This window comes from Nelumbo lutea, chromosome 4 (genome assembly GCF_056320005.1).
Source record: "Nelumbo lutea isolate HS-2025 chromosome 4, American lotus-T2T, whole genome shotgun sequence".
Taxonomy (NCBI): domain Eukaryota; kingdom Viridiplantae; phylum Streptophyta; class Magnoliopsida; order Proteales; family Nelumbonaceae; genus Nelumbo; species Nelumbo lutea.
This window is the reverse complement of record NC_142687.1, coordinates 58,259,729-58,274,658: the sequence shown is the minus strand read 5'-3', so window position 1 is coordinate 58,274,658 and position 14,930 is coordinate 58,259,729. Positions and strand designations below refer to the sequence as shown.

At 38.6% G+C, this 14,930-nt stretch overlaps 2 protein-coding genes across 3 annotated transcripts; one reads left to right on the top strand and one right to left on the bottom strand.

The window, feature by feature from the left end:
* Positions 1-726: 726 nt before the first annotated feature.
* Positions 727-4,911, bottom strand: LOC148860769 (endonuclease V family protein). The gene is made up of 3 exons (XM_088941493.1): positions 4,708-4,911; positions 2,846-2,938; positions 727-2,649 (listed from the first exon to the last, which is right to left on the bottom strand). The coding sequence occupies exon 3, from the start codon at positions 2,367-2,369 to the stop codon at positions 1,593-1,595; it is 777 nt and encodes a 258-aa protein (XP_088797619.1). The 5' UTR covers positions 2,370-2,649; positions 2,846-2,938; positions 4,708-4,911; the 3' UTR covers positions 727-1,592.
* Positions 4,912-11,611: 6,700 nt separating this feature from the next.
* On the top strand, positions 11,612-14,743 carry LOC148860768 (DNA-directed RNA polymerases II, IV and V subunit 12). Of its 2 annotated transcripts, none has more exons than XM_088983504.1 (4): positions 11,612-11,819; positions 11,945-12,013; positions 12,119-12,211; positions 14,391-14,743. In XM_088983504.1, exons 2-4 carry the CDS (start codon positions 11,974-11,976, stop codon positions 14,411-14,413), a joined length of 156 nt encoding a protein of 51 aa, XP_088839630.1. In that variant the 5' UTR covers positions 11,612-11,819; positions 11,945-11,973; the 3' UTR covers positions 14,414-14,743. The 2 variants fall into 2 exon arrangements, with proteins under 2 accessions (XP_088839630.1, XP_088839632.1); XM_088983506.1 differs by having other exon boundaries at positions 11,613-11,819; positions 11,950-12,013.
* The last annotated feature ends 187 nt before the right edge of the window (positions 14,744-14,930 follow it).

Genomic DNA, 14,930 nt, shown 5'->3' with positions numbered 1-14,930 from the left:
CCAAGAAATTATCTGCAATCCAAAACTTTTTTGCACTCATTTACAAACTCACTACTATCTGAATTGAATAGTTTGTTTATTTTTATTAACAATTCAAACAATTAATTTCTGTCTTGTTATTCAAACAATTAAAACCGTAATTTGCTTTTGTAGTTCAAGCATGATGCATTATCCACAATTAAATGGCTATAAAACCTTTGCACTTATGCCATTAATTAAGTTATAGTGCTCTCGCTATAACTATCTTTTTTTTTTTCCTTAGTTTTTTACAATTGCATCAATTCGATATTCATTGCCCGTGCTAAGCACGGGCGCCCCTCGCTAGTAAATAAATACTTCAAATAAGCAGCCCCTAGGTTTTTTTTTTTTTTTTAAGTATTTATTTTCAAAATGAACACTTATTGGGTCATTTTTTGCCAAACGTGCTCATTTGCCACTTATTGTGTGGTCCCATCACTAAAGGGGCTTGGTTGAAGAGGTGTTTGACCTTCCAGCATGGACAATGGCCTTAAAGGGTGGCCTGAACAATTGGATCATCGGTCAAGGAAAGCTCGGTCCCATTAAAGTGGTATGACATCAAAGAAGAAGAAAAGGGTTATTCCCTACAGGATTCAAGTTGCAAATTGAACTTTGATGAAATGGACGGCTTGTGAGGAATAGTCAAACAAAGTCCGTGTAAAAGAATAAAAAATTAAATATAATATACATGGGCATCTCTTTCAAATGTGATGTAGAAGTTAAAAATCCAATTTTATTGACCAATACAGCTTCATGACTAGTATAGAGTCTAGACCTTGAACCTTACATACTAAATGCATCTAAGCTCTGAATATTACAGTATTTACAGTGGAGAAGACCCTTCATGCCTCCAACAAACCTACAGAGAATAGGACACTGAAATCATCTAACTTTTTACTACTTTCATGCTTCCTCCTGTTGCATAGATTTTGTCATAAAAGACAAAACATCTTGGCCTTTTTTCTTTTTGATGGATAAACAAACTAATTCATTAAAGGGCAGAAGGTACATTGTCAGAGTCCAAAATTTGGGTAAGGCCATCCGGAGGATTGGCCTCCTAGCTAATATCAAAAGAAGACTGTTCAGCAAATTGGACCATAGCATGAGCAGATTGACTGGCCAAATTGTTCAAACAATTCCTTCCATGACATCATGAGACCCATAGGCACTCCCTGCAAAGAGTTTCCTTCTTAAATCTTAATAATCGGTGGAAAGAGAATCACAGTGTACTTAATCCATAGCACTGAAAATCAACCCCAGAAAATGGCAAGTGAACTTGAAAAAGGAATAACAGAGTTTCATCATTGAAGCTTCAAGTGAAAGGTCAACACCTAAATCATAGCACTGAGAATCCATCCAAAGAAAATGGCAAGTGAGCTTGAAAAAGCAACAAAAGAGTTTCATTATTGCAGATTCAAATGAAAGGTCACCTCTCTGCAACTGATACAATGCATACAAATTGCAAATGGGCACCTTAGCAGATTCCTTCAATCGGGTAGTAGTTTACAACCTATATTGTTGGAAGCCTAAAAATCAGATGTACCAGTTTATCAAAGTTGCACTACTTCAGAAAATCACATGGGTTTCTGGAGGTAGTCTCTTGATCTCATGTCTGCTTGTCTGATAGGCTCTGGCACCCGGTACTTACAGGTCATTTTAACAACCTTGATGGCTGTATCAAGTGATATACGGTGGCCAATTGATACAAATATGGGCTTATAGGAACCCAGGGTTGATCGCATTGCTGCTCCCCAAACACGTCCAGAGAGTCCAGTCAGAGTAATCAAATCTCTAGCACAATTTTGTTCTGCTTCTAGAAGTCGTCTCACTCCAGATTGGGTTAGACCATCCACATTATGCAAATTTTTTCCTATTCCAATTGTAGGTATATTAGCTATAACTCCAAGATGGCAAGCCAAACCAAAGCCTCGAGGATGAAGCAATCCATTGCCATCAACCATCAACAATTGTGGGTAAAATGGATGGGTATTTTCCTTCATTTTCTCCAAAAGCTCTAGAAGAACTGGAACCTCTCTAAATGCAAGGAACCCAGGAATATATGGAATCTTAAGTTGAACTACACTGAAATCATCATAGACAACATTCAAATTACTAAGATCCAGAACAACAAGGGCACCACACGCTACAGAAGGGTCATCTTTTGAGAAACTCAAATCAACTCCTCCAACATATTTTAAGTTTTCAACTCCACAATTCTCATCTGGCTCATTTCTTTGTGTGGGAACTCTCCAAGTGAAATCATCCTTAAGAATTAATCTCCTCCTCAGGGACTCCTGAATCTCAATCCAATTATTGTTGTCCAATGAAGGAGAAGTTTCCAATTTACTCATTTGATAAACTTTTAACTGGAGATATCAACATGTGACAACCCTATATAGTAAGGTATCTGATGTCCAATCCCAGACAAAGGTTCACTAGTTGTCGATGCAGTGGTGGTGAGTGTGGAAATATCTTCTGTTGCAATAAATCACTATTTATTGAGAAAACAAAGGAACCACTATGTCCCTATGTTTAAAAAGAGATGGGCAATTTGTTGGTAAGTTGCTTTATATTAAAGCTCCTTTCTTCCTCATTACATCATTACTTCATACTGTCCTTGTACCTGTAGAACTGAAGAGATACATGGATGCCATTAGTATATCAACAAATCTCATAAATATGCATATTTTCTGAACATCCTCCTCCCAAAACAATAGAAATGGATTTTGAAATTTGAAGTGTCATGTTCTATAAAGGAAATAAAAACATTTCTGGTATTACATGCTCCTTGGGGAGCGTCCAAATTCTACAACAAGGATGCATTCACCTGCAGAAAGCTTCTTGCACAAGAAATAGATAATCTTTGCCTCTAGACCTCCACCAGTAGGATTTCCAATGGAACTGCATGATAAGGTCAGATCTGAAACCAGGACCCCAAACTTCAGACAATGTTAATTTCACAACAGACACAGAATCTTACTGAAAGAACACAAGGGCATGCCTGCAATTTATTCCAACTACAATACTTCATGTGCAAGATCAGATAGCCAAATGCTCCATAGATGAGTTACCCAAATAAGAGAGAGCAATGAACAAGAAGCATCAAACAGGAACTGGCTCAACTATATTCTTTTATCAAAGTAAAAAATATTTGCAACTATAACCAAAAGAACTCACCTCAATGGAAAACCATGGAGGAGAAATTTAGGACTGATGTTTCATCGAAATCTAAGATTTTATTTTCGAGTTTTGACAAGTTTTGTATGCCTATTGTGTATAAGGCAAAAAAGGGCTAAATGGGCTCTGTCAACTGATGCATGTAAAAAAAAATGCAACCTATAAATATGAACTAGAATATGATACTTTGTTTGGATCTTGTGATCAAACATTCTCAAATACTGCTTTTTCCAATTATTCGACAAATGGCTTGCGGAGTTAGGTTTATTCCACTTTTAGAAAAATCCATCACCATCTAGACATCATAAAATGTTAACAATGTAACAACCTAATGAAATTTCTGAGAGGAACCCAATTGAATACATTCTTGATGAGCCTTTAGCATTCTCTTTGGCTTGACTGGTTAAATTGAGGAAGGACAAAGTCATGCAGTTTGTGTTTTCCCCATAATTAACATTACCACTTTCATTGTTTGAAATAGTCTAATTATTAAAGAAGTTAGCTTTCAGAAAGAAGGAAAAACTTTGCAATTAAAAAAAAAAAGTAAATTCAAAATCACAAAGTTAGGGCAGCAAAGACAACTTCTATAAAGCCAAGTTATATGAAGGGAAGATTCACAAGACCAACTGAAATGGAAAATATATTTTCTACTTAAATTATCTGATTATCAATCTCTTGCACACAAAAGACTTTTGTGTATTTTAACTTAATGTCAATAAGGTCAAACGTATGACAAAGCTTAGTCTCCAAAAGAACCAATTGGTTTTGGTTAAAGGACCCACAGCCTCATCAAATTGCAAATTGAATTTTTTTTTTTTCATTTTAATAACCATAAAAGGAGAAACTGTAGTTTGTGTGCTTATTGTTACTTGTGAATATTTAACACTTCAAGATACATACAATAATTCTAAAGAAAAGTAGCCATAATTGGAATCCTACAATCTACAATAACATTGAAATAGTCAACAACCTTCAAGTTCCTACAAGAAAAACTGCAAAGAGACTGCTGCAGATTTAGTTAGCTGATCTTGACATCTGGAAAGATATCCTAGGTAGGACCAATAACAAACCTGATCATGTTACTGATGAGCACCACCTCTCATCACAGAGTACTGCTTTTGCACATATTGGATTAAATACCTAAGGAAAGATAACTTTCTCCAAATGAAATTGATCAATTTCAGACTCAAAGAAACATAAAAGATCTCATAAAACTCATCGAAATGCCTCTAGTTCTTAAGATTTCTCAAATTAAAAAGAGAACCCAAATGTAAAAAATCCCGAATTTAAGGATCGAATCATTTAGCAAAAACAGGATTTAAACATTCGATGAAACACCGAATGTTTCAGAAAATATCTCTTGTCCGCAAGAAACTGATCAACATTTGAATACGAAACCCCATTAAGGAAGAATAGGAAGAGAGGGATAGAAAAGAAGGAAGAGAATTCAAAATATAAACAAGTAAATAGATGCTAAAAGAAGCAAATATTAAGTAGATCCCAGTATTTCACCATTTCCTTTCATGGCCGCTTCGAGCAAGGCAGCGTTGGCGTTATCTCCCGATGTAAAGATGCTTCAAAGTAGGAGGTAGAAATCGCCGCCCATGCTTCTGAGTTTTTCCATCGTCATTATCTCTGTGGTTATCTTCTGTCTTTTCATCTTATTAACGCCTTAACGGATGTCGGATGGGAGACAGTGTCGAATAATCATGGGCCGGGCCGGGCTGGGCCTAGACTACCTTTTATATGCAAGCTGATTTCGGCCCGACTCGCGCATCAGGTCTGAATTCGGATATAAGCCGATCCAATCCATTAAATAATTGTATATAGTATATTATATTATATCTATATCACATATTATATTTGTATTACTTATTGTATATTTAAATTATATATGTATTACATATTATATTTATATTACACTTTCCTCTTTACTTTGGTCCAAGATTTGACCTTAAGGAGATTTTTCCTAAGGCTCAGTATGAAAAGAATACAAATATGTAGATGGCAAAGCCTTGTATATTGTATTATTTTTTATCTATTTATTTTGTACATATTTGTATTTGTACTCCTTCTAAATGGAGTCTAAGGGAGGAGGTGGAATCGTGGGCGTTTATTCAATAAATGCTATCACATAGACGCCACTTCTAGTTCCCTTCTTATGCTCTTCCATATGTATCGAAAATAGAAAAAGGTGATTTCAGTTTGTGTGCATGCCTACTATTTGGGGAAGTTATTTTTTAAAGCTTCCCCCAATGATTAGGCATTTTTCACTGTTATGTTGATGTGGTGTCTAGTGGCGCTTAGTTGTCATAAACGGGTGTAATTATTACCGTTTTCAGTTTTACAAGTAAATAAAGTACAAACGTTGAATGAAAAAACATCCACGGTTCCAAACATATACTTAGATTTGTTAGAGGTCTTGGTAATCTTTCTCATTCTGTCTAGATAGAGTTTTTTGCTTCTTCAATTATGCATCTGTCATTCTGAGCCCTAATTGGGGCTTTGGTCATCATTTGGTGATGGTTGATCTCAATGGGAATAGGAAGGCCAAACCAAAACCTTTTCTTTTCTTTAATATGTGGTTGAGGGCTGAAGGGTGTGATCAAATTATTAAAAATGCTTGGAATTTTTCAATTAATGGATGCAACCTATAGAATTGCCATTAAGCTAAATCGTATCAAGCAGGATATTAGATATTGGAATTGGCATAATTTTGGCAATACAAATGAGCATTTGAAGGAGGAATAGCAAGTGATATGAGAGACCATCTTTTGAAATTAGAAAGTAGGAGAACACACATTTCTTTTATTTCAATAATCTTATTGAGACAAAATTCAAGGCAATTATGGTTAGAGGAAGGTGATTGTAATACTTAGTTATTTCATGAGGCTATAGTTGTGTACAAATTTTTCTAGGATAATATGAAGGATGATATTGTTGATTATGTTAAAGATTTTTTTTTTTTTGTGAATAAATAAATTTGTAAAGTGCTTTAATCATACTGTTATTACTTTAATTCCAAAAAAAGATAATGCTTCTTCTATTAAGGATTTCGGGCCCATTAGTCTTTGTAATGGTATTTATAAAATTTTGGCTAAGTTGATTGCCAATTGTCTTAACCTTTACTTGAAAAAGTGATTTCTCCCTATCAGAATGCTTTTGTTCCGGGGCATCATCTGATGGGCAATCTAATTATTGCATAGGAAATTTCACATTTCATAAAGAAGTGTAGAAAATGTTCTGGTTATGTAGCTATTAAGATTGATATGGTGAAGGCAAATGATCTTATTAGTTGGGATTTTATTATTAGGGTCTTGGAGGCTATGGGTTTCTTGAGGGATTTCTGTCTGATGAATCATTTTTTTGTATTTCTACAGTTTCTTATTCTGTTATGATTAATGGTTCTCCTAAGGGTTATATTTATCCTAGTCAAGGGTTAAGGCAGGGTGATCCTCTTTCTCCTTATTTAATTATTTTAAGTATGAAAGTTTTGTCTAGATTTTTACATAGAAAGGAAGTGGCTAGTAGAATTCATGATGCTAAAATTGCTTGAACTACTCCTTCTATTTCTCATCTTTTTGCTAATGATGTTTTTCTTTTTGTGAGAGCTTCTAGGGAAGAAATAGTTAATCTTATGGATGTTATTGATAAATTTCAGGATTTATTAGGACAAGCTATTAACTGTTAGAAGTCAGGTGTATTTTTTTAGTAAAAATGTTCATCATCATTGTAGGAAATTGCTTTGTAGACAGTTGAGAATGGGAAATTTAGATTTTCATTTGAAATACTTGGGTGTTCCTTTAATATGGAAAAAGAGTATGAAGGATTCTCCTTCTTTTATTTTGGATAAATTCCAAGGTAATCTGAATGGTTGGAAGGCTTCTAATTTATGTCAGGAGGGTAAATTGGTTCTTTTGAAGTCTACTCTTCAATCAATTCCCAATCATGTTATGTCCCAAACACTGTGTGAATGAGAAGATAGATAAAATTCAAGGGAAAATTTGGAGGAATTTTTGGGAAATCTAATAAGGGTTTTGCCTGGGTTAATTAAGATTTAATTTGTTCTCCCATAAGTTATGGGGGTCTTGGTTTGAAAAAAGCTTGTGATATGAATCGTGCCTTTCAACTTAAACTAGTTTGGGTTTTTTTGAATCAGGATCATCAGTTATGGGTTAAATTTTTAGGCTAGGTAGAGAAACCTTTATAAACCTTGTATAGGTTCTCTGTCTTTCCCTTTTTTTTCTTACCTTTTCCTTCAAACCAAACAGCCTTAGGCTGCATTTGTTGGAGGAACCAAGGTAAATTTACACCCCGGTCTAATTTTGCATGCGTTTGGTAGAGGTGTTATATTTCCATCGAAAATCAATGGAAAGTTTCCCTTCTTCTCCGTCCAATGGTTTCCTCTTTGCAAGAACAAGCTTCTTTCCTCTTTGCCCTTAACGTTTCCTCCATCTTACAGCCAAAAGAACAAGCTTCGTTCCTCTGTCCTGCGTCTTCTCCGTCCAACAACCAAAAGAACAAGCTTCGCTCCTCTTTGTCCTGCAACGCTCTTCTCTATCTGTTTAACTAGGTGACCTAAGTTCAAGATATGGCCATTCCAAAATCTGCTATATCTGAGTTTCTGGTTTTAATATCAAAATCATAATAACTATAAAAGATTGCTTGTGATAATCCAAATTCGTGGTTAATTGTTCTGATCTTGGGAAAGGCACAATTAACTTTGCTTCTTCCCCATCTAACTGTTCTGTTCCGTGATGATTGTCGGCAAGGTAGCGGTTATCTGCGGGTACGGAAATGTCCGCAAGGGTTGTGCTGCTGCCGTTAATCAGCTTGGTTCTTGTGTTATCTTTACCGAAATAGACTCCATTTGCGCTCTCCAGGCTCTCACAAAAAGCATCCCAATCCCAGTGCTGACCCTTGAGGACGTCGCAGCCGAGGTCGAACTAGACATTCCGTCGGCTTGGCCGATAATCAGCCTCGAACCATTTAGGGTACCAAATCAGATCTCCATTTACGACCCACATGAGCCTCTCACTCCCTTTAGGCGCCACCCTCACTACCCCTTCTTCAATGTAGATCGGCTGCAAATTTCCCATTTTCTAGACCGATCACCACTGCACTCCTAACTCCTCTAACCGTGCTTCCCGATTTCATTCGCCTTCTATTGCCCACACTGTGGTGGGTTTTTGGCGTTAGAGCTCGGACAGATCAAGGAGAGGATGACAAAGACCAACACCAAATTATCTTCTCAATCCAATTGGATCCGACAGGAGAGTTTCATAGCAGAAAACCTTTCACTTTTACACTGTAACAACCAAACGACATGAGAAAAATTCCATAACACCCTCTCGTTCCATTTTCCATCAATGGGTCACATTTTTCATCCGTCGTGTAAAATTGAATTTACACGTAAGACTGTGTTTGGAAACGATGTAAATAAGTGTGAATGCAAATATGTAGAGCGTAAAACAGTCCATATAAATTGTAAAATTAGGTTAGTTTTGCACAGACAAACTCATTATTTTTCCCTCGTAGGTTGAAATCTAATAGTTCTAAGGTTTGGAATTCTATTTTCAAACCTCTTACTTTCTTGAAAGAAAATTAGTTCCATTTGTTTTTATCCATATTTTCGAGTAAGATTGTGTTTGGTTTCTGATGAAAGTGGATTTGGCCCTCCAATGACATTGTGACACATGGCACCTCAGAACAACTAGGTCACACCCGGAATCATTCAGGCAACAATTTGCCAAGTTGATGGTGTCCAACCTGGCGCCCTGGCCCAGGCTCCGACCTGGCGACCTGCGAGACGTGCTCACCGACAAATTCAGCATGCATATCCTAACACTCCCACAATCCTTGGAAGTTGGCCCACGTGCCGAACGACCTGGAGGGTGGTCAACATGCATGGCGGCTACCTCCAAGAATCTCGAACCACTTAGACGACCTCGCAAAAATCTCGGATATGGTGCATGAAGCCCACGCCAAATAATGTCTATATAAAGGCACCAACCCCAGAAGCGAGGGGAGCAAGCAAGTAAGCAAGTTCTAGCTCTCAGACTTTGTGATTTTTAGCTCGCAGTCTACTATGAGAGTACTGACTTAAGCATCGGAGCGACCTCGCCGGGTTAGCCACCTCGGGTCCTCTAACATTTGGTTCCTTGTAGGTCTCTAAAGAGCAATGAAGCTCATCAATCCAGCTCAGCATCTCACAGGCTGTCCTACACCTAGTCAACCCGGTGCCTCACAGGCAGCTCGCCACCTGGTCAACCCAGCATCTCACAAGCCGCCCTGCACCTGGTCAGCCCAGCACCTCACAGGCAGCTCGGCACCTCATAGGCAGTTTGCCACCTGGTCAGCCCGGCACTTCAGAGACAGCTCAACACTATAGTCAGCTCGCCACCTAGCCTACCTAGCTCATCCAGCAAAAGTTCTCCACTTCGGCCTCTGAGTCATCAGCCACTTGGAAGCAGACCAAATGATGAGGTACTTAGCACAAAAAAATGATGCGTGACCAGAAACCGTCACATCAATTGGCGCCGTCTATGGGAAACGCTACAAAAAGCTTTCTCATCCTCTAAAAGGCTAAGTCCTCTTCTTCCAGAAAGCTAAGTCCTCACTTTTTAGAAACTAAAGCTCTCGCTTTACAGTTTCCATTTTTTATATGCTCAAAGACTATGTAGGAAGTTGATAGCTAACAGACTAAGCATCTCTACCAACTTTATTTCAACTCGGATAAAGCCTCATCAGTTCTCTTCGCGAGGTCCCCTCTACAGAAATGAGCTCTTCGTGGCTTCCACGGGAGTTGGTGGCCAACAGACTACATGGATGCCCTTGCTGGTCGAGCCTTCCAAGGCTTCCATGCGAGTTGGCAACCTAAAGTCAGTAGTGCTACCCCCGTTGGTCGAGCTTCTAGTAGCTTCTTGTAGGAGTGGGTGGTCGGCGTCACGAGGCTGATGCAGTGCAACCATAGCACTAAATACCGAACTGGCGAAGACCTTGATACCATATTAGACCCAGTCACCTCTTCGGCATGGGCAAAATCAAGGAGAATGGACTACAAGTCGCTCCCAAAGCATAAGGGCCAAAATACTGAACTAGCAAAGAACTCCTGACCATATAAGACCCAGTCGCCTCTTCGGCATGCGCAAAATGAAGGAGTGGACTGCGAATTGCTCCCAGAGCCTAAGGAATTGAATTGACGCTTACGAGCTCATTGAATTATTCATTCCGGGCCAAAAGGAGAAATCTACTCCTTTTGCCAAGTTACTTTCAGCTTGGGAGTAGGGGGCAAATGATGAGGGTGGATTTGGCCCTCCAATGACATTGTGACATGGCACCTCAAAACAACTAGGTGACACCCAGAACCACTCAGGCAACAACTTACCAAGTTGATGGTGTCCAACCTGGCGGCCTGGCTCAGGCACTGACCTGGCACATGCGCCGACCTGGCGACCTACGAGACCTGCTCGCCTACAAATTCGGCATGCATATCCTAACACTCCCACAATCCTTAAAAGTTAGCCCACGTGCCGAACAACCTGGAGGGTGGTCAACGTGCATGGCGGTTACCTCCAGGAATCTCGAATCACTTAGATGACCTCACAAAAATCTCGGATATGGTGCGTGAAGCCCACGCCATATAATGCCTATATAAAGGCACCAACCCCAAAAGCGAGGGGAACAAGCAAGTAAGCAAGTTCTAGCTCTCAAACTTTGTGATTTTTATCTCGTAGTCTACTATGAGAGTATTGACTTAAGCATCGGAGTGACCTCACCGGGTTAGCCACCTCGGGTACTCTGATATTTGGTTCCTTGCAGGTCTCTAAAGAACAACGAATCTCATCAATACTGCTCGACATCTAATAGGCTGCCCTGCACCTGGTCAGCCCGGCGCCTCACAGGCAGCTTGCCACCTGGTCAGCTCAGCATCTCATAGGCCGCCTTGCACCTGGTCAGCCCGGCGCCTCACAGGCAGCTTGCCACCTGGTCAGCTCAGCATCTCATAGGTCGCCCTACACCTGGTCAGCCCAGCACCTCACAGGCAGCTCGACACCTCACAAGCAGCTCGCCACTTAGTCAACCCGGCACCTCATAGGCAGTTCGACACCTCATAGGTAGCTCGGCACTATAGTCAACTCGCCACCTAGCCTGCCCAGCTCATCCAGCAAAAGTTCTCCACTTTGGCCTCTGAGTCATCGGCCACTTGGAAGCAGGCCAAATGACGAGGTACTTAACACAAAAAAATGATACGTGACCAGAAACCGTCACATCAGTTTCATTGCAAATAAATTTGCACTAAAGCAAAATTAAGGTACTACAAATGATTTCAATGCAAATTCTGATTTATTTTATTTCAAAATTTACATTATTTTATTTGACTACAATACAAATGAGGTAAAATAAGACCTAAAACAGAATGAAGTTAAATTAGAAATAAGATTACACCAGAATTTGCATTCTTTTCATTTTGTACTCCATACATTTATACTAGATTGCCCTCCAACCAAACGCAATTTTTTCTTTGTTTTGCGAGTCAAAATACACACACACTCTCTCCGTTTCTTCCAAAACCCCACCCGTCCTAAACCTCGTTTTCTCTCGCTGTATCCACATCTATTAAGGTAAATAAACAAAATCGATTCTCTAAAACCCTAATTCTTCGAATTTGACAAAACTCTAGTTCCACGTTTTATGATCTATTACCTTTTTTGCTTCAAAATTTCCTATTTTTTTATGTTAATTTCAGTGCAGAAATCTTAGTTTCATTCTTCATCCATGGATCCACAACCTGAACCAGTCAGCTACATCTGTGGAGGTAAGATTATTCTCTCTCTCCCTCTCTCTCTCCAGGCTCTGGGATTCCTATTGTTTGCTTGTGTGAAGTTTTGATTGACGGCTTATTGATATTTTCGGTGTTTAGATTGCGGAATGGAGAACACCTTGAAGCCGGGTGATGTGATTCAATGCCGGGAATGCGGTTACCGCATCTTGTACAAGAAGCGAACCCGGAGAAGTAATTCATCCTGCTAACAGTTTATTTTAATTAATTATTTTGTTTTAAGTTAAGACAAACGGACGCCATAGTATTGAATGGATTTAACTGAGTTGTTGTTCATCAATCATTTAACTGAGTTATTAGAAGAATTTATCTTATTTTGGTGTTACTAATCCTATTTCAATTTACCGTTGGTTGTGCCCTGCTGAATGTGTTCGTGTGGATAATGGAATTGTAGATGGATAGATGTTGGAGCCTACTATTTTGTATTATTTTGAATTGGAGCTTGGGCGTGTCCTATATTCAGGGCTTTGCTAGCTTTTTATTGGGTCAAAAGAACTAGAAAGAAGGATAGACAGAAAAAACTGAAACACCAAACTTATTGGTTGCATATAGTCATAGTCATGTTCCTATATACGCTTAATTTGTTCTTAGAACTGTCTGGTACCTAGGCAACTTTAACAGAAACACCATTTTCGCACCCATGTATCTAAAATGCATTGAGTGTTAGTTTATAGAGTGTAGTACAGAAACCAGAAGGTGTTTAATGTGTCTGACATACATGTGGTGTGCGTGCTTATATAGGAAGCAAGTGCTTCAGTGTTACTTTTGCAATCTGATGACTTGCTTTAGGAAAATATAGAACTGTAATGTACATTACAGTTCTAGTATTCTAATGACTTGCTTTTATTAATCCCATGTAAATTGGGGGAAGAAGACAATCCTGAAGCATTTGATGCATCTGACATACTCGTGAATGTGGGTGTGTCTGTCTATTTGTGTTTATAAACACATAAATTTGATTGAAGAAGTACCTTATGTTTTTAATGATTAACTGATAATGTCCATGAGATAGACAACCTAAAGGTTTCCTGTATACATATGCTGGAAGAGATGGGATCTTTTGTCATTCATGTGGGTGTGTCTGTCTATGTGTGTCTATAGCACAAGTTTGATTGAAAAAGTACCTTATGTATTTAATGTATAACTGATAATGTCCATGAGATAGACAACCTAAAGGTTTCCTGTATACATATGCATTTGGGTGTGGTCTATGTATGTTTATAAACATAAATTTGATTGGAAAAGTACCTTATGTATTTAATGCATAACTGGCAGTGGCCATGAGAGACAACGTAAAGGTTTCCTGTATACATATCTAGAGGAGATGGGATCTTTTGTCTTTCCACTCTGGCCATCTAGGTATTCTCCTATTCAGGAAGAGTCACCTATCCCTAAAAGCAAGCATTCTTATATCATGTATGAAATAAATGTGAGCCCCCATCTATCTCCTGCCCATAATCTCTCTCTCTCTCTCTCTCTCTCTCTCTCTCTCCAGTGGTGCCAAATCTGATGAATGAGCTGAGCTAATCTCCATCTCACCTGCTGACAGCTGACATTTTGAGATGATTTGACATTTGTCTAGATGAATCTGTCCTCTATGTGCTTCAGGAGTTGGTTTCCACCAATATGTTGAATGAAGGCCTCGGGGTTGGGATAGAAGCAAGTGGAGTTTGGTTCTGTTGGACTGTCAAGAAGATGATATTAGGAGAGCAAAAAAACATTCGTTAGAGAGAGAGAGAGAGAGAGAGAGAGAGAGAGAGAGAGAGGACATTATTGGGAAGAGGCAGGATAGAATTGGAAACTTCTGATCTTGATTTTTGTTTCGGTTCTTATAATTCTTTAATTTTATAGGATGGACATTTAAGGTGGGGGTTTGTGTAATTGGACATGTCTCTTCCTCAACGGGAGGACACTGGACAGAATATGATCCCTACCCAACTAGAGGTAGGGTCCTACCAAAATACTAGAGGTAGAGAAGGTTTACTTTCTATTCTTAATCAAATGGACAAATGGTTGTTCAAATTTTTTGTTGACTCCTTTGTTTATTAGGGAGATAGAAGCTATTAAATAAGTAAATAAAAGAGGATAAATCTTGGAGGTTGGAGCTACCTATTACAGGAAAACAGCACTCTAGGGCCCTAAATTAACCCTTGTGTTTGGCTTGTTTACTTTGTAGTTTGTACATCATTTTATGTACTCCTGTTGATTACTTTATACAATCAGTTACTCATTCTCTCTCTCTCAAAAAAAAAAAAAAAACAAAAAAAACAAAATTCAGATTCATTATTTTTTTACAGATGTTTCTTCTATTTGTTTTTCTTGCTGTGATTGATCTCTTGTCTCGTTGTCGCAGTTGTTCAATATGAAGCACGCTGAGGGAGAAGGTTGGGGAAATTATCGTCTTTATTGAATACATGGTGTTTGGCCTTGTCTATACTTCTGAATGGTAAAGTATAAAATGGTGATGGTCTTCTTTCGAACTTGAACTTGATATTCTGTATCAAGGGTGTGGCCGTGAGCTCTTTTTACATTAATCTTTGTCATGTTTAAATAGGCCATGATGCTTCATGTCAGTCTCTAGTCCTGAATCCTGATGAATAGCATGTATTAAGGCGTGGGCTTTCTACAAACGCTTATAAAACATTGTTAGGATGTGGTGTTTTTTTTGGCTTAAAGCTGTGATTCTTAAGAAGAGAGCTGCTCTAATTATTGGTTTTCGGGTGCCATGGAATATGTTGGAAGGCTCCAATTCTATCCAGCTACCTAACTGTTTCATATCAACAAAATCCCTGGATTTGCATTAGGTAAAAAGATGTGACTGTTAACAATAGGATTGTGATTCTTTTGTCAAATGATTGTAAAATAGCATTAATTGAATCTCCAATAATTTAAA

Coding starts and splice junctions, on each gene's coding strand:
- LOC148860769 (XM_088941493.1), bottom strand. CDS start 2,369: ATGAGTAAATTGGAAACTTCTCCTTCATTGGACAACAATAATTGGATT.
- LOC148860768 (XM_088983504.1), top strand. CDS start 11,974: ATGGATCCACAACCTGAACCAGTCAGCTACATCTGTGGAG. Junction 12,014..12,118: donor AGTCAGCTACATCTGTGGAG/GTAAGATTATTC, acceptor TTCGGTGTTTAG/ATTGCGGAATGGAGAACACC. Junction 12,212..14,390: donor CAAGAAGCGAACCCGGAGAA/GTAATTCATCCT, acceptor TCGTTGTCGCAG/TTGTTCAATATGAAGCACGC.